The following is a 23,670-nucleotide window of genomic DNA, read 5'->3' as shown; positions in this document are numbered from 1 at the left end:
TCACAAAGCAAAACTTTTGTAAGCTTTGGTGGTGATAAGATTTTGCAAATGGTAATTTCGTATTGGTTAAACGTTTTTTGTTTTTTTTACAAGCGCAGTGTGGAATACATCCAGCCAATATTTATGTATAATTCTATATTTCATAAAATTAATGACTTTGTTCTTCTTTCATCGTTGCTTGTGTATTTAAGTGCCAATGGTGGTGATTTTAATACCACTGAAGCGCCCTATCAGTTAAATACATGTTTAAACGTGTAAAAATGTCTCTTGAACATAGCTTCAGATGCTAAATATAACCGACATTGATTCCAGCCATACACATCGAATTTACTGTCTTTGTTAACCAATAGCATTGCTCTGTGGGCGGGACTTATTAGTGCCGCCTGTGGGCCTCAGCCTCTGTCATTCCCGAGAGGATTGTTTGTTGTCAAAATGGAGTTCTTACTTGGAAATCCGTACAGCACTCCCGTGGGCCAATGTATAGGTAAGTTAGCCTTGAAATTATCAATTAGACTCGTGTAACCTCCTCCACATTACATAGTTTGAGCGTGGGCAGACATTTGGTGTTTTCCACTTTGAATTACGGCACGTAAGGTTGCGCCTAGAGGAAATAGCCAGCTAGCGAGCATCTTCGCAACAAACGTCATCTACTTGGAATGAGCTTTTTTCAACTAATGTTAGCCAGCTAACCCTGTCTAACTTAGTCCGCTGTGATGACAAGGGTGTTAACGTTACGCAGAATGACTGTGCGTGTGTGTATGTGTGGACAATTCAATGTAGCATTCAGGGATATAAAACTGAGAGGCGACAGTGACATGGGCAGTGTCTAGTGACATGGCTCAAAGTGGCTTGCAGAGCTTTAGCCAAGCTGAAGTTAATATTCACTCAGTTCCCGAACAAAAGCTGGCCACAGTGTTTGCTCAGCTCCGTTGTTCTGTTTTTAGTTTGAAATCTCAAAGCTTTGTGTGCTGTGGTGCTTATCCTCCTACAGAGGAGCAGGAGGACGTGGCCTACCTACCACATCCCTTTGGTGTGGTCGCATTCATCTTCGCCTCTCGCCCGTCTGCAAAGCAGATCAGAGATAAATAACCTCTGATCCTGAGCAGTTGTCACCAAGGATTTGCTGTGCCTCTGTCATGAGTGAATGGCACCAAAGATTAGAGTAAGCGTTTACTGTGAGATCTACAGAAAACATTTCTCTTCTGTCTGATAAGTGTAGTCAGGGTGCAACTGTGTACTTTTCCTCATAGTAACAAGTAGTAAGGTTGAGTGATGAGGAAGTAAAGCCTGAATATAAGTGAACACATAATGCTGTTTTCCACCATCTTTGGCTCTAGATTATGTCCTACACTGACTTGACTGTAATGGCCTTTACCTTATTCATATCGAAAAACTGTTTTGAATTGAATGTCAGTGTATTCAATGATCCATAAGATTTTAAGCCACATTTCCTGCTTTATCAAGGTTTAGTTAAGCCTCTGCCAAACAGATGTGGGCCTGACATTAATGTCTTGCAGTAAGTAAATGCAGCAGCCGCCCCTGAAACAGTTTTTGATTACATATTTTCTTCTGTGAGTAAGAGTAGAGCTGCTCTTTTATAAACAAGGGGTGTGTCTGCTTTTCTTTCTCATGTTTTCACCCAATATGTGTTCCACTGAGTAGACGATTAAGTTTGGAGTAACTACATCTGTGTGAATTTGTGGCCCTTTGAATTGTCCTGTGGCCTACGTGGTAAGTCTTGCCCACCACCCACTGGTCAGCTGTTGTGTGCCATCATGTTATCCAAACCGGCCCAGAGGCGCCAACTCTGAGCATCGTCTCACACATTTTTACTCTGCAGAGTTCCTTCTAGGTCATGCACGCAGTGGGCGCGATGCAGCACATTTTGGATTTCCCCGTTTCACAGAGACGGCTGCATCTCCAGCCTGATCTCTGCGGTTGAGTTGCTGTGCTGTGCAGCGCTGTACAGCCAGCTGGCTGTTTGGCTGCTGTAGTGGTACTGTACACCAGCAGCAGCAGCAGCAGCAGCAGGGTAACGCATCAGCTTACCTGAAACAATGAGTGAGAGCAGGATAGAGGAGACAGATAACATCTCATGAGGGATGCATTATTGTGAAGAACTTTATCGAGCCTTCTCATCACCTAAAGTGACTGAGGAGGTGGTGGAGGGGTTAGAGGTGGTGAATGATGTGTGCCATGTGTCATTGTGTTTTTGTTTTCACTTTTCATGAAAAGAAGTTTAAGCCAAGTTTAAGTTTAAGGTTCTCTTTTATGTTGTTTTATCTCTTCTGTGTGCTGCAGCACTGTTAAGACTCTTTTCCAGTGCTGTAGCTTTTTAAAAAGAGAACATATCAGTGGGAGGTTATCAGTACAGCAAGCTAAGGGAACACAATCTGTCAGTCAGATTTTGACACCACTGAAACAAAATAAATTCTAATGCTCTAGTGATAGCTGAATGGAGAAAAATGTAATTACATTTGATTTTTTTTAACTAACGTTCCTATCCAAAGTGACTTACAATAAGTACATTCAACCATAACCATGTGTTTTCTGTTCTTAATGAACCATGTTCAACCATGTTCAGTATCCATAGGGTCTGTAGAGCTTCAGATAGATGAGTTTGGCATGTCATCTTTATATCTACTGACTATGTCCTTTACAGAATATCAACAAAAATTATAATCAGAGCCTGATCGATGCTAGATTTTAGGGCAATGCCGATATTGATAATAGGGATATTCATTGATTTATCCGCCAATATCCTTGCTATCCGTGCTCATCAAATACTGGTGAAAAAGATATGTACAACAGTGTTGTTGTTTGTCTGTTCTGGGCTACTGTAGAAACATGGTGTTGCAACATGGCTGACGTGGAAGAGGACCCATTCCCTCTGTTGATATAAAAGACTCATTCTAATGTTATAAAAACACATGTTTTTAGTTTCAGTTGATTATAAATGAATGACATCATAATAATGAATATAATATTCAATTTCTGCCATACAAATTTCTTAGGAAAGAATTTTGCAGCTATATTCAGCATTTAGACGACCAGCATTTGTCTAGCAGCTAGTGTCAAACTTCTATTATTGCTGAGGTATTTAGACAAAACGTGAAGAGACGAGGCCAGAGAGGGACAGAGATTTGTGGCTTTGTTGGCAGTGCATGGCACTGCCTGCCACCGTTAAAGCCATGTGATCGACTGGCTTCACTGGTGCGGTGTGGATTCCCAGGACAGAGTGGGATTGACACAACACCATGAATGAATGCACTCAGCAGGCTTTTAACTTCATTAGCAAGGATCTGATTGTTCACTGTCGTTTGGGCTCGTTTCACATGGCGAGATCAGATTTTTTTCCCCTTTCATTTCTTTCTCTGCCACTCACACTCTGTCCAGCCTTGATCTGACAATCAACTTGAGGAGATTACGTGGGATATCTCAGTGGGAGTAGCTGGTTAATTCTTCCAAAGTTATACTTTATATACTGTGCTGCTAAACACCGAGGCACAGCACATTGTTATAGATCCTGCTCATGTTGAAATTTACTTTATGTCTCTGTATTTGTAGATAAGTATGTTTTGTAGTTGGGACTCAAAAAAAGCCATTCTCTCTGTGGATGCCCAGTCTGTGACAAGTTGATTAGAGAGGGGGAGGTAGAGCATGAATAAGTCATGGCTGTCAGGCTCATCCAACACTGAGCTTCCCAACAGGAAGGCAACACTGCCCAGTGAGAGGCTCTTGGCCTGGGCATGACAGCCTGCTCGGGGCCTCTGGGCTTCAGGGAGGGAAGCTCCCCCTGTCCGAGCTCAAGAATTGTCTAATGAGAATCTATTGACTGTCAGTCACAGGAACTCGGTCACAGCTCACCTCAGTAGAAAACCCTTTTCTCTGTTTCCCTGTGAACCTCTCCCCACATGACTGCGATCCTGAAAGATAACAGTGCTCGCAGACATGATGGATGGATTCGGGAGATGGGGGGAGGAGGGAGGAGACAGACCGAGGAAGGCAGTGATGATGTCTGCAGTGCCAGTTCATCACTGTAGCTTCTCACAGTCTGGATCGCATTATTTCCTGGCTTTAGCCAAAATGCTATTAAACGGTAGGGTGGAGTGTGAAGGGGAAAGCAGGTCTCTGTGACTGAGTACACAGCCACATCACACCCACGACCAGCCTCACTTCCCTTTGAGACGTTCCTCGTTTCCAGCTGGCTGTTTGCTTGGAGACACCGGAGCAACAGGTGGTGGATTATAGCACATGTGGGCTTCCTACAAGACCGGGGGATAACGTTGTCAAAAATTAATGACATGAAGAATTTTAATGTCTGAACCAAGACTTTGTCCCAGCACTTTTAACAGAGATTAGTTTCTAGTTAAACAATCAGCGGGACTTGTATGGACAGACTGCCCACACCTCATAAAGAGAAACAGCTAAATTTATGACTGCAAACAGAGCAGGGTTTTTTAGGATGTCATATCATGTTCAGGCTGTTTTGCTCTCATTATTATTATTTACCTCATTATTTTACAATCTTTTTTTCCACAACTCTTTTTATTGGGGTTAATTATACAGTTGACAATAGGTGAAAATGTCTACAATAAGATAGATGAATGAAATAGAAATGAATAAATAAAAACAAATAAACATGAAAGCGAGGATAAAACAAATCAGTATTTTGTTGTCCTGCAATTTTTTATGACAGCTTACCTCTCACCTCTGCTTTAATTTTGTTAATGGTTATTTCTGTATTTTTCTCTATTATCTATTCAGCAATTCTCACTGGTTAAAACGAGGTCAGAAGGAGCTGACATCACATACTTTCATGCACTCATCAGTATTCAGCAATGTTTGAATCTGATGACAGGTGGTGGGCTCAAATCTGATCAAACCACTTCCCCACAGTCATACATGGGTTGTTCTTTTTAACCCCTTTCATGGCTTTATCTGACTGAAAATGGGATAAAAGAGAGAGGGTATGATCTGCAGCAAAGGGCCACAGGTCAGATTGGAGCCCTGGCCTTCTGCAGTGAGGACACAGCCTCTGTGAATGGGGTGCACACTCTACCATTGAGCTACTTGGGTGCCCCCCCAAACTTAAGTTTGAGTCTTAGACTCTAAACAGGTAATTGGGATCCACCGATTATACAGCAGTTTTCTTATTATCTGACTATTTTATTGTGTCGTTGCTGATAAAATACATTAATAATCTGAATAGGCAAAGTAACTAGTAACAAAATTTATCAGATATATCTAGTGGGGTAAAACATGCAATATTTTCTCCAGAAATGTAGTCGACTCATGCACAAGTACCTTAGATAATTGAATCAAAGTAGAGTCCTAAATTTGGATGCTAAAATGGTCATTTTTACTGCATACATATCTTTTCAAGTATTGGTTGTCAATAATCTGTATCAGCCCGGAGATCTTTCTTTTAAACTTAAATTGTTGCTTTTTCAGTTAGGAGGAATATATAATGTTACAGAGAAATCCATTTGGAGTCAAGTTTACAGGGGCTTGAACAAGATTATTAACTTATGGCGTATAATTTGATTTCCATTTATATCATCAAGACATTTGGCTGAATTAAAAGGGACATTAGAGAGACACAGAGCACTGAAGTATGTCCCCACATGCTGACTTGCTTACACAACAGTTTTACTTTCAATGTTGTGTAAAACCATGGGTTGTTTTAACGAGTGTGCATTGACTAAAGCGCAGGCGATAAACAAGCCTGACTAGAACGCAGCATCATGATTACTGACAAGACAGCTGGCGGGGTGTGAACAGAGGATTGGGTGTCAAAATTAAAATGTACTTCTGCGCCAGCCAACCTCAGGTTTGAGTTGTCGAGAAACCACGACTAATAAATCACAGATTCTTAGAAAACGAAACATATGATATCTCCCTTTTATGATCTGCATTTTAAGGGACATTTCGTTGTGTTGAACAGTTTTTAGTGTTAGATAGTCACCAGCTTCTAGTCTCACAGCACATATTTCTGTAAATTAGATAAAAACTTGTGACCTCCTAATCTGTTATTCATGTGTAGACTACACTACAGTGTAGAGATTATAATGAGGTGAAGTCAGGGCAAAATTATTTGGAAATAACATTATATAAATAAAACATTCTGTTGAACTTTTTGTGTTTTCCTCCAGAGAGGGCCACAGATGGAGGCCTGCAGAATGAGGACTGGACCCTCAACATGGAGATTTGCGATATCATAAACGAGACGGAAGAGGGGTGAGCTGCTGAACCTTTCTGGGAGTTGATCATTGTGGGGTCAAAATCTGTTTTATCAACTATCTATAGATTTAGACAGGACATTTGGCCTAAAAAGTCTTTTGTCCCTGATTTTGTCAGTCCCACATTGTTTTGTGACACACTGGCTGACTGAGTGACTCCAGCAAATAATACACTGACTACTGTTCTTCAGCAAAACCACAGAGAGCCTTTTGTTTTCTTTAGGTGTCAGTGATTGAATGAATGAATGTATTCATGAATGAAATTCTTTTGTCCGTCTCCTACACACTGTGTTTATAATACATATAAACACATATTAATACATATATTAATATAAATGTACTTTTATATCCCCTGTAAAATGCGACATCTTTAAATTGCTTTTCTGGTTTAAAGTGAAACTCTGGCCAAAATGCAACTTAGGCTTTTTTTGTGAACGTATATGAGTCAAACCTTCGTGTAAAAGCATCATTATGACGAAAGAGGCACTCAAGCTCATTTTCAATGGGAGTGCGTGGGGCAAATTCTATGCTAGCATCAACATTTTTGCTATTTTTAAAACAGTTTAAAAGAGTTTCACTTTAACTAACAGTCCAAGGGTTTGAAAATGATCTAGGTCTCCTTGAGGTATTTTTATTCATGTTGATTTGATTATTATTCGAATCATTAGTGGGCTATTAAGGTCCATGTAACTGCAGCTAATGTTAAGAATAATTGAAACAAAAAACTTTCTTCAGCAGTTGTAAATGTTACTGCATTGCAGCATATGATCTACATTTTTAATGTTCTTCTACAACACCACTGAATTAACTTCAAGCTAGTTCACCCACAGTACGGCGTACGAGTCAGAATGTTTTGTAGCCTGAATAAATGTAATCGTCAAGAGATCCCAGCCAGGAAGAATACTGGAATCTGTCTTTTTCTATTTTTCCCTCAGCACTTTCCCCGGCTTTTTCACATTCTTCATGCCTACACGCACTCATTGTCTTGGCATGCGACATGGGGCCCTCTAGTCACACCCAAGCACGCACACACAGACACTCACACACACACAAACACTCACACACACACACACACAGGGGGGAGTTCAGCTTCACAGAACACAGAACTTCTTGTGTTCGTCAAGTTAGACAAAGCCCGGTTAGCTCCAGACTTAGACTTGAGATTCAGAAAATTCTGCAACTTTTGTCAACATATGACGTCTTGCACCCACGTGTGCTTTTAAATGTTTGATACCTGAATCAACACATAGCAAAGTAGACGCACCATCTGAAACCAAAAACTATAACACTAAATCCGAGACACACACGTACAGAGTACTCTCAGAGGAAGCTTTATATCAGATGTTATGCTCTATTGCCATCCATATCTCAGCTCCCTCATTCAATAAATGTACAGTATGTCTGGAAGGAGTTCATAAAAAGTTATTACGCCTCATCAGCAGCAAAGACTCTGGCAGTCTGAGGTGGAAAGCTGGCCTGAGCTGTTCATGCATGGGCAGTTTTGATCTTGCTCTAGGAGAAACAGATCGTCGCGCTGAAAGAGAAGAGAGAAGCAGATGGTGTGACGGACCGTCACTGTCTTAGTCGGACTGCTACACTGACAGACTGACTGGCATCTGTTATTGTGACAGAAAAAAATCATTTATTCCAACAAAGTCAAAGATGTTGTGCGTGATCTCAGCTGGGGTGCTTTATCCAGCTGTATCTTCTCTGCCGTCTCCCTGCAGGCCAAAAGATGCCATGCGGGCACTGAAAAAGAGACTCAGTGGCAACAAGAACTACAGAGAAGTGATGCTGGCGCTAACGGTGAGAGCTTCCTCTTTCTTTTCTTTTATCATTTGCGTTTTTAGATGATTTTATACTCAGACAGCCAGGTCCAAGTTGTGGGTTCATGATTCAACGCTGCATCAAAACCTGACCTCTCCTGATGTTTAGGTCTTTCTTGGTCTCATTGTTCCACTGTGTCTCTTCTCCTGACTACTGTCAACGGCTGTTTTCAGCCCTGCCTTTTAAGCTGCTTTCATATTCGCCCACGTCTGCCCACGACAGCTCTGCTAGTTAAACCAAAGAGTGAAATCCTTCTTTTTCTCAGCTACCTCTGCCTTCCAGATACTTTAATTTTCAGGCTTCTACCTCTGTTTTATCTTCTCTCTCCTTGTCATCCGGCAGGTAGTAGAAACATGTGTAAAGAACTGCGGTCACAGGTTTCATGTCCAGGTGGCCAACAGAGATTTCATTGATGGTGTGTTGGTCAAAATCATCTCCCCCAAAAACAACCCTCCAACCATCGTACAAGACAAAGTGCTGGCGCTCATACAGGTATTGGGGCTTCTATCTTTCTTTGTGATCTCTCTGTTTCTGTTGACTATTACCATTTTAACATCAGTATTTGCGGGTTTTAGGGCAATTTTTTAAAAGTAAGGTAAACCTGTTAAGAATGGACAGTCAGCTTGGCAAATTGCATCGAGCAGGTCAGTGGTGGGCTCTGGGAGGCCAGGTAGGTACTGTTTGTTCCACTTTCCAGGTGTTGCACCACAGACTACAGCCTCTGCTGCTATCCAGTTACCTGAGGTCACCTACCTCGGCCAACAGGTGGTGTTATCCATCTCCCTTTCCGCTGTCCTCTAATTATTTATAGGGATTTGTTGAAGGAGACCCCACAGAGACTCCTCTTTTAGACCCTGTCTTTCTTGGCTTTTGCCCGGTCTATTTACAGCATCAGATTTTGTATGATTATTTTACCTCACAATCTGTGTGTGTGTGTGTGTGTGTGTGTGTGTGTGTGTGTGTGTGTGTGTGTGTGTGTGTGTGTGTGTGTGTGTGTGTGTGTGTGTGTGTGTGTGTGTGTGTGTGTGTGTGTGTGTGCGTGGGCTTCTGTGTGTTGTGGCAGGCCTGGGCTGATGCCTTCAGGAGTAGCCCTGATCTGACTGGTGTTGTCCACATTTATGAGGAGCTGAAGAGGAAAGGCATCGAGTTCCCAATGGCAGATCTGGATGCTTTGTCTCCCATCCACACGCCTCAGAGGGTGAGAAGAAAGAGCAACACAGACAGTACAAACATGTCTGTATATATACACAGCAGTATCAGTAGGGGTAATGTGTGTTCCAGGGTACACCAGAGGTCGACCCAGCCATGATCAAGTACCTAGCTCCGGCCTCTCCTGCTGCTGGGACTCCTAAACCTTCCCCGAGCCCTCCCTCCGTCACACAGGAGCCCCAGATGCCGAGCCCCATCACAGCCACCCCTGAACAGGTGAGAGCTTCAGCTCAGGAAGTTAAACTTTTTACTGCACTTTTGTTCGCAAAAGGAAGCCCATTTCACCGGAGTCAGTAAATAAAACAGAGTTTAGCACATAAACTAATTAAAATATCTCAGTTGGATGACTCATCTGTTGTGTGTTGTGTGTGTTGGGTGTTTTTAAATTACTTACTTTTTAAATGACCTTCTGTCCTTTCAGATCGCCCGGCTGCGCAGTGAGCTGGACGTAGTGAGAGGAAACACCAAAGTGATGTCAGAGATGCTAACAGAGATGGTGCCTGGCCAGGAAGACCCCTCTGACCTAGAACTGCTTCAGGTCAGAGACATGTGAATACACTCGGAGGTCTATCTTAACTAAGTACATGTGTGTTTACACGTAATTGCTTATGTTGTGCCTGATATGAAAAGTTTTAGTACAACAGCAGAAATGAATTATACTTTTTATGTCTTTGTGTTCAATGTGGATTCTAATTTAAAATGGTTAAACACGGCTTAAAACATCAAAGCAAATCCAAATCAGAAGACAGTTCGGTGCCAGCCTTTAAAAAACAAATGCTGTGATTATAGGCTCATGCAATATTTCACTGTATGAATTCCCCGCGCTTTAATAGAAAAGCCTTCCATCAGTGCATGTCAGCTGTGAAGTGTTGTGTCTATGTGCAGCCACCAGGGGGAGTAGTGTCTTTAGCTTTCAGAGCAAACACTCAACTCGCCCACAACGTATCAAGAGCCTGTTGGCTGTGGTAAAATTCCTAGAATTGGCAATTAACCAGCGATATAGAAACTCATGTAGAGTTTAATCTCCTCGTGCCAAATTCACTCAGGTATTTGTGTCAGCTGCGAGGATCTGGCCCTGAGCTGAGGGCCCCGTGCCAGTTGTAACAGTTATGTGGTGCCTTTCCCGACTTTTTTCTTTTTCCAGCTGCTATGGAAAAAAACATTCACAGAATCTTTACACAGCTGAGCAAATATTTCTGAATTTGCCTTATGATAAATATACTTGGAGTTAATTTATTGCACAGTTAATTTAGCCAGATTTAGACGATTCTCTCCTTTTATACTTTCATTGTTCAGTTGTATGATGCTGTAGAAATAGCAGACATACATTTGACTGTGTGTGGGTCTCTTCTCTCCATAAATCTCCTTTTTTTTCAGTCTCTATCTATTGACCGATCGATTCCTCCTTCTTATTGTTCAGTCTGTTAATGTGCCAATCCCTCCAGGAGCTGAACAGAACATGCAGGGCTATGCAGCAGAGAGTGGTCGAGCTCATTTCACGCGTCTCTAACGAGGAGGTGACCGAGGAGCTGCTACACGTCAACGACGACCTCAACAACATTTTCCTCAGATATGAGAGGTATGATCAATCAGACTTTATTTGTGTAGCACAGCAAAGGTTGTTCTTGTCACAGTGCTGTGTAGTGGTAGAAATATTTTGTTGCCTTAACAAAACTTTGGTTGGAAAACTCACCACAATTTTTGCCCATCCAATAGCTGAACTTGAAACTTTTGATCAGATATGTTGTTGTTGTTGCCCATCCAATAGCTGAACTTGAAACTCTTGATCAGATATGTTGTTGTTTTATTGCTTGGGGTCTTTTCTATTGGAGATTAAAATCATTAAACATTCAATAAATCACAGAAACTGTTGGATAAGCACAATATCCCACTTCATGTTTCTGCTCCTACAGAACAGAATTAGTTTTGTAAACAGAATTGACTTCATAAACAGTTACAGTCAAGCCCGAAATTATTCATACCCCTGGCCTATTTTGACTTAAACTTATTTTTATTTAACCAGCAAGTTTTTTCTTGATTGGAAATGACAAAGGCATCTCCCAGAAGATAAGGCGATGTACAAGAGGCATCACTGTGGAAAAAAAATATTTCTCAGCTTTTATTTACATTTGAACAAAGTGGCATGTCCAGAATTATTTATACCATTCTCAATAATCAATAGAAAAGCCTTTACTGGCTATTGCAGCAATCAAACGCTTCATATGCTGACCAGCTTTCTGCATGTCCACACTGATAAATGTGGATATTTTTGCCCATTCATCTTTAGCAATGAGCTCCAACTCTTTCAGTTTGGAGGGTCTCCTTGCCATCACCCGGACCTTTAGCACCCTTCACAGATTTTCAATTGGGTCAAGTCAGGACTCTGGCTGGGCCACTGCAAAACATTAATGTTTTTGTCAGCTAACCATTTCTTCACCACTTTTGCTGTGTGTTTTGGGTCGTTGTCGTGCTGAAATGTCCACTGGTGCCTAAGGCCAAGTTTCTCTGCAGACTGCCTGATGTTGTTGTTGAGAATCTTGATGCATTTCTCTTTTTTCATGGTGCCGTTTACTATGATTAGGTTCCCTGGTCCATTGGCTGGGAGACACCCCCAAAGCATTAGGTTCCCACCACCACGTTTGACAGTGGTGATGGCGTTCTTAGGGTTGACGGCTTCTCCTTTTTTACACCAAATGATGGATGCATCATTGTGGCCAAACAATTACTTTTTTGTGTCATCTGACCATAAAACAGAAGACCAAAAGTCTTCTTCTTTGTCCAGATGAGCATTTGCAAAGGCCAAGTGGGCTTTTGTGTGCCTTATCTGGAGAAGCGGCTTCTTCCTTGGTCTGCGTCCGTGGAACCCAGCAGTGTGCGGTGTCCGTTGGACTGCCTGCCTTGAGACGTTGCCACCAGCAGATCCCAGATTCACCAGGATGGCCTTGGTGGTGATCCTTGGATTCCTTTTTACCTCTCGCACTATCCTCCTGGCCAGCACAGATGTAGCTTTGGGATGTCCTCTGAGATTTTCCACAGTGCGGAACATCTTGTGTTTTTTAATAATACTTTGCACTGCAGCCACTGGAAGTTGAAAACATTTAGATATGGCCTTATAGCCCTTTCCTGACTTGTGAGTAGCCAGAATGCGCAGCCGCAGGTCCTCAGTGAGCTCCTATGTCTTAACCATGACTGTCCCCGTCCAACTGCAGAGAGCTGCTGTTTTCACTTGTTGAGTTGATTAAAACAGCTGTTCCCAGTGAATCAGGGTAATTGGGATGCTTTAGAACAGCTTAGACTATTTGGATTGGTATAGAACTTTGGATTTTCCCATAGACTGTGACAGTTTGCAAAGGGTATGAATAATTTTGGACTTGCCACTTTTTGTTCAAATATAAATAAAAGCTGAGAATTTTTTTTTTCCCACAATTATGCCTCTTGTACATTGTCTTATTATCTTTTGGGAGAAGCTTGTATCATTTTCGGTCAAAAAAAAGCTTCCTGGTTGAATAAAAGTAGCTTTAAGTCAAAATTTGCCAGAAGTATGAATAATTTTGGGCTTGACTGTATATGTACATTTAAACAAATTTATAGAACTAAACTCACAGGGGAGATAAAAAGATTATATTATCATAACAATTTATTATAAAAAAAAAAACAAGAAAAACTCAAAATACTGCAGTTTCACTGCGATTCCCTGGTACGTCCAGTGGTCTGGTCGTACCGGATCTGAAAGCTGCTGCAGCCCAATTTTTTAGTCAACAACATTCGTGTTGAATAGCTGTTCTGGTACTGGTACACTGGCAGAACAGGAACATCTACCAAATTCAGTGCTCCTGTTGATAGCTTTTACTACAAAACCGTCCAAGTGATGAAAAATGCTTGAAGAAAAAGAAGGAGAGGCAAAGAGTGCTGCCTCGAATACAAGAAAGGAGTTTTACAAGTGTGGGAGTGACAACACTTACAACAGCTTTTAGTGTTAGATAAAACAAAAAGGGTGGCCAATGATTCGTCCAATATGTTAAATGGTTAAATAATGTTGGTTTGACAAACTGTGTCTCGATCCATAACTTTAAAAGGAGAGGCTCCAGATGCAACTACTGTACCCAAGCTGATCAATTTTTCATTGGATTCGGCAAAGATTGAACACAGTTTGAGTTCAAAAGCAACAAAGTCGCAGAGCTTGTATGAAGAACGTTCAATAGCTTATGTGCTTTTGAACATTCATAGGTTTCACGTTGCAAAAATGTCTCTTTCATGAGGTTTCTGAAGATGAAAGGTGTGTAAGCATTTGTACCGCACAAAGCTTTCAGTGAAACATTCAAAGGTTCTTTGTGCTGCGCGCAGGTACGAGAGGTACAGGTCGGGCAGAGCTGCGCAGAACAATGGGGTGAGTGCCGTCAACATCAAACACACCAAATTCTCTCTAAGGATCACTTGGTTTCTTTTTGCTTTTATGGATGTTTTTTTTTTTTTAAAGAATTCCTGTCTTTTCTTTTACATTTCAAGAAAATCAACATTTGCATTGCCTGTGGCAATCTGTCTAAGGATGACATGAGAGATGTTTCGAATATAAATCCATCCACTCAGCCATTTGTTGTTTCATCTTAGCATCTGAATTATTAATTATTATTTACTCTCTAATATACAAGCATAAACAATCACTGCAGCTTTGATTTGCAATGCAAGCGGATCGCATTTAGCTGTATTAAAACTGGAAGAGCAGAGCAGGACTAGTTCCAATCTGCTGTTTAGAGAGCACATTTGCCAGTATCAGTGATTGGCCAGAGGATCAGGGCATCTCTCACTACATCCCACACTGCTGATTGTTTTTGCATGCTGTTGATCTTTCTGTGTGTTCTGTCTGTTTGTGCTGTGGCTAGCTGATGAAGGCAAGTATGATGCTAGCACCAATCCTGGGATGAACAGAGCGAAGAACTGTTAACACGTCCACTATATGGAGCTGATGCTTTCAGACCCATATGACGTGTCAGCAGCGTCAGAAGCGCTGTGTGAAACTAGAAACTATGTGTCCTTTACTGGCTTCCTTCTTACCCTCTGTCTCACACATCTGAAGTTTATTTATCTGTTTATTCAGCCCTCAGAATTGTCCCTCTGCATTGCCTCCAGCTACAACTACTCACCTACAATGTTGTCTCAAATGTGTAACTAGTCAATCCTGTAGACTTTCAGTAGCTACTAAGTATTTTCTCTGTATACAGGGCAAACACTTTGTAATCCCTAATTTCCCCCTAGGCGCTTAAAATATTCCTTTCTCTCTATTGCTTGAACCTCAAAAGGATGTTGTTTCATACTTACTTACATCCATTTCCCTTTAGACACTGAACGAAGCCACGGAGGACAACCTGATAGACCTGGGCCCGGGGTCCCCGGCCGTGGTCACGCCCAGGATCACCTCCAGCCCCCAAGCCCACTCCCCCGCTGGGGCCACTGCCTCCCCAGCCCATAACCCCGTCGCAGCCTCGCTGTCCACTGCACTAGCTGGTCTCGGTAAGAACAAAGTATCGTCATGTTTGTTTTCCAGCTTGGCTGTTATGTAAATGGACTCCTATAGCGCTTTACCAGTCTACTGACTGCTCAAAGCTGCTTTACAACACTTGTCAGATTCACCCATTCACACACACATTCGTTCATTAATGGCAGAGGTTTTACACTCACTCTCACTAGAGCTATAACATCCCTCCTCCCCACTATAATAAGACCAGCAGCATAACTCAACTCTTGCTCCCCGGTTGGTGTCTAGAAAGTCTCTGCTATTTCGTATTCTGGTACAGCTTAGACATATTGCTTTACTTGTTGATCTTGACATAGAGGCTAAATGAATAATCTTTGTTGGACTTTCTTCTCACTGTCTATTCTCTCACTGTCTCTCCAGATGTGGCTTCAGACAGCGTGAGTGGTACCTTGTCCTCTCTACCAGGCCGCAACCAGGATGACTTTGACATGTTTGCCCATACCAGGAGCAGCTCTCTGGCTGACCAGCGCAAAAAGTATGTCCAGATTTCTACATTTCTTTGCTTCTGGGGCAGCCCGGGTCCTCTGATTTTCCTATTCAGGGTGCCATTTATTTTAATCAAATAGCTATTCATAACCACCTTTAATATTAAAATAAAATCCCACCCACCCACAGGCGCTTTTATATAGTTTTGTTCTGTGTTGTTCACTGCATAAAAACTTTTTTTTTATTATTAAGTTTCATACTTTTAATGTGTCTACTGTCACTTAACCTTCCTCCCGCGTTTTCCTGAAATGGCTTTTGAATATCACCAGGGAAAAGATGTTAATCTGATTTCCTCCACCTACAGCTTGTTGCCTTCAGCTGTATGTTGGTGGGGAGAATGAAAATGATAAAGGGCAGGAGAGACACATTTTCTAGCTCAGAAAAATGTGCAAAAGGGGCTTTTCTCTGCACCACATTATTGTCTATTGAGGCTACATTTGTGAGAGAAATTGGTGCTTTTCTCCACTTTCTCCAGAAAAATAGATTTGTCCCATCCCTGATGAATGTTTGTGCAAACTGCAAAAGGGTGGAGGTATTGGTGTGCCCAGTGTAGACACGGACGATATGAAAATCTGATGTTGCTATTATCCTGTCCAATATAGTTGTGATTTAAAATATTATCCTGATGATCATCAAAACATTCTTAAAACTTTAAAATAGAAAAACTCAACACACCGGTATTACTTTAACCTTACATTTTGTGAAGAAACAAATATTGTTTATTGCATCACAGATAGGACACACATCATTATTAATGATATCATCATCATCATAAATCACTTGCGTATAAATGATAAATAAAGGTGGCCTCCTTATCTCCCTCTCATTCTTTAGTTTGGAATATGTAGTAGTTACACACATCCTATTTAACTTGTTTTTGTCAGGGAGACAGTAGCCTCTTTCACACTGCCGTTTGCATGCGGGGATCCTGCGCCTATTCTCCGCACCCGCCTCTGTGTGAAAGTTTCAGATGCGGAGAGGGGGGAAATTTCCTGTGGCGCTGATCCGCCTCTGGAGGTAGTATCAGGGCCGCATTATTGGTGAGCCGTCCCAGTGTGAGCGGATAAGCCGGAGGCGCGGAGCGAGGGCGTGTCGGTCGTGCAGTCTGATAACTGCACAGGTCCTTCACTCAACTATATACAGACAAATGTCCCACAAAGCAACATTACTGGACCGAACAAAAGTAACGTAGTAACTGTAACTGTCTTTGGCAACTTATATGAGGAAAACAAATGCCACAGCTGACTACTGACTCTTCCTCACATTTCTGCTCTTTGTCCAGTTTACTGATGGTGATTATGTATAATTATGTAATTTAGCGCTAAAAACTTCACTCCGTCACTTTCCAGGTGGGTCAGGATCTCAATCACTACACATTATAACAGCATCCATATGATTATAAACTGTCCACGGGTTTAGATTAACGGGGGAACACCTGGGGAAACACCGACGTCATCAACATGACGTGTACCGTCACGCCTCTTTAGGAGCCGCAGCGCCGCCTTTCTGTGTGAATAACACACGTGAAGGCGGAGATGCTTCGCTCTGTGTGAATCACCATCGGCGGAGAATTGGCAAACTACCGCTCCGGAGATAATGCGGAGACGCTGTGTAAAAAGGGCTAGTGTGCAAGCCATGACTTCTGCCATGGTGACAGGCTAAGGCAATTCAAAATGAATCAAAAAACTAATACAGGACTGTACGTCAGCGAGCTAGACATCTTCACTTCATTCATGTGAGGATATTCGCCATTATCTTGGTTTGCGGTGACCATTCTGTATGTTTTCACACACAGTGTTAAGTATGAAGACCCTCAGGCCCTGGGCGGCCTGGTCTCGGCTCTGGATGTGAGACAACAGAACACAGGAGGGGTGAGTACACTGATGCATGTAGTTTAATGCAGCTCTCACCCATGTATGGAGTGTAGGGGGCCTGCATTATTCACATGGCTGACCTCCTGTTACCAGTCTGTCCTCAGCCCTCAGTCACTCCCTGCATGTGATGGTCTATGATACTGTGTGTTCTGCAGTGACCTTTGGCCTGTGTGAATGATACTCGAACTTTGATCAAATGGAAAGACGTAGCTTTGTGTATTGACTGTTGCCTATAAATAAGTACAAGTAATGGGTCAAAATATGTCATTTTCTTCATTTGTTCTGGGTAAATATTAGTTCTAGCTGCTGACTTTCTGGTGCAGCACAATCAGTTTGTACAGAAAGTCAAACACATGCTAGTTCAAAGATTTTTTTGTAGTCTTTCTCCCAGTCGGAGCACACAGTGCAATATATTTGCATGGTTATCACTCTGCATACAGATGATTCTGAAACCTGAACACACATGCAGACACACACACACGCGCACTGATTGCACATACCATTCCTTTTTTTAGTTACCTCAGGTGATCTATGCCTCGTACAGCTCTTTTACTTGAGGGAGTCTCTTCCCCCTTTTATTTTCCTCATTTTCATCTTTAAGGAATGAACCCGCTCACCACTTTTCTTCCGTTCTCCCCTCTTCTCCACACTTGTAAATGGTAGTCGTCTCTTGCATATTTGACTTCTCCTCTGTCTCTCTCTCTGCACTGTGTGCTATGCTGTGGTGGGGCCTGCTACCTTTCTTCTCTTGTGTAAGGTGATGTTCTGTTGTTGATTCAGCTGAGGGTAAAAGGGGATGATAACCCAGCAGATCAGGAGCTGCCCATAGACAGCTGGCTTATTACCCAAGGAATGGTGAGGACTCCATCCTCAGTGTGTCCTCCTACCCCTCCCTCATGTCTGCCATCACCGCTGCTCTCAAACTCCTGCGGCATCTTCCATAATCCTCATTTTTTGGCCTCATCTCATCTCACCGCTCTGTCCAGAAATGATCAAACAAGACCCCCCCTAAGACCATCCACCTTCATGTCATGTGCAGATGTTGGACTCTAGTGTTGGGCAATATGACAATTTGTCAACCAGTGCTCATTTTGCTGTACTGTTTCTGCTCAGGTATGGGGTCATTTGAGTGCCATAAAAAGAGTAAATCCATAAAAGACATAACTAAATAAGGAAATATAAAGAGGAAGTAAAGACAATTAACAAAAAAATTAAGTAAAAGTAATCATTTTCATTTATTTCAACACTATTTGTTAGTTTATATCAGTACATATTTTGATTTTTTTCGAAATATTTTTGAAATTATTTTGAAAAATACAGATTCATTTGAGTTAAGCCTTTTAATATGTTAATCAATAAACAGGACTGTTTTATTGCTGTAATAACCTTACATGATTTTTCCATGATCAAATATCTATATTTGTTATTTAAAGCAACGTTATGTAGAAATTGGCATTTTGTTCGATTTTTCGACCCCCAATAGTTTCTGAGTGCAACACCACTGCCGTTATTACAAATCCCAGGTCTGTAACAATTTGTCAGATGTAATGTAGGTGACAACTACAAACAGAACTCATAACATCATAACGATGATACTGTCGAGAACTTGTATCTTGACGTTCTATCGAGTAAAAGTTTACCCATATTGCCCTCCTCTATTGTACTCTATCCACACGGCCAAGCTGCTCGCTTTAACACCTTTATGGATACTTCCATTAGCTCAATTCATCTGTTAACAGTCACACACTAAAGCAGCAGGTACTTCTGCTACACAGCAATGTCAACAATGGTGGACATTGTTAAAGTACTGATGAGTTTGCTGTGTAGTTGACAGTATTTGTCGGCTGTCCTCTAACTGTCTTTGGATCTTAGATATGTCACTAGATGTAACAACCTCACATGCCTCACACTAACCAAAAATAGATCAACTAACAGATGAACCCATAGTTGTAACATCTGTAACAGTGTGACAATGAATATGATGATGATATTACTGTGAATATGTGAATATGAAGGATTACACTTACATCAGCTGTGAGTCATGATAGAAAGAGAATTCTTTTCTACCACTTGACCCCCTCTTCACACAGCTGCATGTTTTTTTTCCCTCTGAATGACCTCTACTGCCTTGACCTTTATTTTTAAAATGCTGCTTCACTCGCGAGGAAACCCCACCTGTTTTTTTTTTTTCTTAGTCTACAACAGTGCCACAGGAAAAAGGTTTTTGTTTCCAGCTTTGATATCAGGTCAGCAACAACTAATCTGGAATTGACTTCATTGCAAAGGCAGTGAACAGATTTGGAAGACAAGAACTTGATGTCTTTTCTGCTTTTGTAAACAAAACACATGCTTTTTCCAGTTTCCCCCAATTGTTACTCCTCATGAATGGACTTACAGCTTCTTCAGCCACAGTAGAAAGTTTCCTTTTTGCAGTCCATAATTCACCGAACGCTCACCGTCCACCCTGACACGGCTTCCATCATCACAGTTGCTGCACGCCATGGAGCATTTTTTTGTGTGTGTGTGTGTGTGTGTGTGAATGCCGTGGGATTGCCCTGCCTCTCGACGGTCCCCGTGCTTTCAGCTTCTCCCATCCAATCAATCTCGTAATCACATTCAAGCGATTTGCTAATTAACTAATGATGTGGAATAATTAACGCTGCTGTGTGACATTAGTCGGCAGCTGTTAAGCCATGTCAGCACCACAGAACTAATGAGAACAAAACACAACCTGGGAACCCCTGTTCTAGTGCGAGACAGCTGAGTCGCACATGACAGAACAATAAGAGCACAGACTTGAGAGAGGCTGAGTGTGTCTTTTGAGCAAATTTTCGTTCCATTTTGATTTGTTTTTATTTTAATTATCTTCCTCTCTGAGCCTTTGGTGATTCCTATTCTTGTCATTTTTGTGTGTGTGTGTTCCAACTTTTGTTTTTGGTTGTCTTGGTTGGGTGTCTTTTCGTTGTGTGGCTTTGGTGCTACCCCTTGGTTTGTCCATGGCTTTGCTCCATAGATCCCCGTTTCGCAGTCCTCTGTCATGGATGACATAGAGGAGTGGCTCTGTGCTGACGTGGTGAGACTTCTTTACCTTGATTTAAATCTTTCTCTCTTCTCTCTCCCTCTTTCTCTCTCTTCTATCCTCAGTTTTGTTTTTCTTTGATAGCACATTTTCCTCACCCATCTCATATATAACTGCACATTTGACTTTAGTCTCCTTTCATGTCACGTCCTTTCATTCACTTTAAGATCTTTTCACCAGTGACTCACTTATAACAGTTTCCTGTGAGGATTAACTTACAAATGCTAACACAGTGCTAATGATGAGGAGTTGGATGACCTTAACATATGCATGCGGAGGTTTTGGAGTTGTGCTCAAGAAGGTTCCCCTTTTGTCTTCACCTGCTAAGAGAGTGTGGAAGGATGCATGACTTATGAGCAAGTTTAAATGGATTTTTCTCCATTTGGGGTGAACTTTACAGGCATTTTGATGCTTTTTAACTTGTTCAATAAAGTTTATCTGTGTCTTTTGAAACTAAGGCGGCTCCATAATGATCATCCCTGCCATATGTGTGTACATTGTCTGATCACTTTTTTTCCTCTTTTATAGAAAGGAGATGCCGCAGAGGAAGGGGTGACCAGTGAAGGTATAGACGGATCACAATTAATTTCTGTTCCACTGTGAAGTTTTCATTCATTTGTACTGATTCAAACTGTAACATCAGTAAACCCTCAGCTCTCCATGTCTGTGACAAATCAATTTGTTTCCCTTCAGAGTTTGATAAGTTCCTGGAGGAGCGAGCGAAGGTCGCAGACACTCTGCCATCTCCCCCTGGAGCTAACCCTGCTCACCCCGCCCGTGCCCCCAGTAGTTCCCAAAAGAAAGCTGAACGGACGGAGGATGCCCTCTTTGCCTTGTAGACTGTCCTCAGAGGACCTCGCTCTCTTCTCCAGGGCATCCAAAGGTCCTCGCCCTACATGATTCCTCTCAAACAGTCCTTCCAGTCCCATTTCATCGCTGACTGGCAGTGGTGTAGCAAGCGATCTCCACGTTGTCGTCATTCTCTCGTCACCGTGTTGCTCTAACATGCAGAGGTCCAACATGTTTACTGCGCACACCTGTGTTGCATTTTACTATATATGGATGTATTAATCTGTTAGTGTTGGATGTATTACTCGCAGCCCCGCGTCACCAAAGGAAGACAACTCGTCTGATGTGGTTTCAAAATGTGGTGTATTACTGCGATTTTGGAAAAACTCCACTGCATTGAGTTAGAATGAAAGCATAAAATTAGGATTATATCGTGCTGTTTAACTACATTCAGCTAATTGCTAATTTATGCATTTATTGTTTTGTTCTGTACTATGTACTAGCGCTGTGGTTATGGTCGCTCCGTGCAATTTATCTTCGTTTTCACAAATACTCCACTTAGAGCTCCAGTCGTGCTTCTAATACCGAGATGTGTGTGGAATGGCAACAGGTTTTATTAACCAATTTGCTTGCAGCAGTGTGAAGACTTGTGTTAGCAGGCTAACTTTGCTAACCAGGAATATAATAGCTAAATAATAGCTAATGTTGATGAGTGTATGCCAGCATTCCTTTAACCAAAGGGAGTCAGAACAAAAAAATCTAAAAAGCATTACTTAGAATTCTCAGTGATGTATTTCGAATGGCCAAGGGGAAGGAACCTGTCCATGGAGTATTTTACATCTGTCTATTCAAGCTACAACAGATTAGCTAAGGAAAAGTTTTTGCCATTCCAAAGAATATTGAGGCTTTAATGACCAACCATCACTGAATTTTACCTGTCTAAGAACAATCACGTTCATGTGTTATGAACATTAAGGGATCATGAACATTTTCCTTCCCCGGCTACATTAATGTCTGTGGACTTTGAAGCAAAATGAAATCTGTATTTTTCTTTTATGTTCATAAGATGGATACTATTTTTCTAGGGGATGGGAAATGACAACATTTTGCACATAAGTTCTCTAACTGTGTGATTGCAGTGTGCGTTCACACAGCAGTATGATTTGTGGACTGTTAAAATTGGGATTGTTAAAACCTTTAAGAATTACATAAAGATGCAAGACAAACTATGGCATTCAAAATATCAGCATGACTTAGCGCTGGCACCGTAATTAACTACAAAACAAAATGTATAGCTTACAGTGATGCACTGTTGTAAAGGATGTGTTCATATAGGAGGTAGATCTTCACTTACTCTCTACTATGTAATCTATATACCTCAAAGTACAAGGATTTTAGTTTCTGTATTTGGATAAAAATGTATTGGCTCATAGTAATATCAAGACGACAGAGAGGTTTATGTATTATTTGATCCCCTGATTGTATTTTTATAGTTCATGTAAAAAGGAAAAAAAAAACAACATCTTTGTAGCCATCATCATAGCTTTTTTTTTGTGGTTAAGACCGAAGCATGCAGCAAACAAACACACTGTACTTCTTTTGATCTGTGCAGTCAAAGACGTACTTTCATACTTTGGTGTATTTTCATTCTGCTATGATTCATCTGCTCTCGGTGGAGCCGCTGCCAAGCATTTTTCTGTGATTGACCGGTTTCTGCAAAGTAGCTCCGATTTGTCTTTGGCGTTGTTGCACTTTGAGGCAAAAAGCAATCCTGTCTTCATTCCAGCTCCTTTGCTGAGGCTCTGGTTTGTTTTAACGTTGCTCTGCACTTGAAAGATTTTTTTTTTCTTCCTTTCAGTCCATTTAAGACCAAAAGCCTTGTCGGTGGAGCTAATCAAGCCTAATCTTGCATCAAATTCACTTGTTGAATTATCCGTCATCAGTACAGCTACACCTATCGCTTTAGGGGAATATATAATTGTTCTTAACGTAAATACAATGTTGACGTTGAAAAATTGTGTCCACATAATCATGTTGACTTAAATATTTAAATATAATTTAGTTGAAAATAATTAATTATTAATGAGCTTTAACTTTTTTTTTTAATGCTGTATGGTTATATAGTATGGTTGCCAGGTAACTGAGATAATAGCGTTCAATTTACAATCAGCCATTGTGTTCACTTTGAAAACTTTTACCTTGCAGGCGGCGCAAAGAGGAAAACTAAAAATGTAACAGAGATCCTTTCAAAAGGGAACTTGAGTATTTTTTCTGTTTGTGTGTGTTACATATCTCTGGGTCCGTAACAGAGTGTATTGTGTTAATGCTTTTATGAGGCTTATGTCTTTAATGCAACATGTATTCCTCGGAAATTCTGGCTATTTCAAAAACGGTTACTGAATGTCTTTTAATACTGATGAAGCAGAACATTTCGCTGATGTTTTGTGGACATGGAAGAGGGGCTTGTTGTCTGTCGGCAGGTGTCCCATTACTAATGGTCAGAATTTTGTTCGACCTAATGCACGTTTGTAACTGCCCAATAAAACACTAGCAATGTGTGACCTCTACCTCACAACTGTTTGTGGTTATTTTACTATTAAGGGGTAGTGTGTGTGACAGTCTTCTTCTTCT

At 41.4% G+C, this 23,670-nt stretch overlaps 1 protein-coding gene across 5 annotated transcripts; it reads left to right on the top strand.

Moving 5' to 3' along the window:
* The first annotated feature begins 357 nt into the window (after positions 1–357).
* tom1l2a (target of myb1 like 2 membrane trafficking protein a) lies at positions 358–23,611 on the top strand. 5 transcript variants are annotated; one of them, XM_030407369.1, is made up of 16 exons: positions 358–484; positions 6,156–6,240; positions 7,970–8,048; positions 8,412–8,561; positions 9,133–9,267; positions 9,351–9,494; positions 9,700–9,816; positions 10,724–10,857; positions 13,623–13,665; positions 14,615–14,786; positions 15,172–15,286; positions 17,093–17,168; positions 17,952–18,026; positions 20,185–20,244; positions 20,779–20,815; positions 20,944–23,611. In XM_030407369.1, the coding sequence occupies exons 1-16, from the start codon at positions 433–435 to the stop codon at positions 21,087–21,089; spliced, it is 1,620 nt and encodes a 539-aa protein (XP_030263229.1). In that variant the 5' UTR covers positions 358–432; the 3' UTR covers positions 21,090–23,611. The 5 variants fall into 5 exon arrangements, with proteins under 5 accessions (XP_030263229.1, XP_030263231.1, XP_030263230.1 ...); XM_030407371.1 differs by lacking the exon at positions 17,952–18,026; XM_030407370.1 differs by lacking the exon at positions 20,185–20,244.
* Positions 23,612–23,670: the final 59 nt, after the last annotated feature.

This window comes from Sparus aurata, chromosome 23, assembly GCF_900880675.1.
Source record: "Sparus aurata chromosome 23, fSpaAur1.1, whole genome shotgun sequence".
Lineage (NCBI taxonomy): Eukaryota > Metazoa > Chordata > Actinopteri > Spariformes > Sparidae > Sparus > Sparus aurata.
This window is presented reverse-complemented; position numbering and strand designations above follow the sequence as displayed.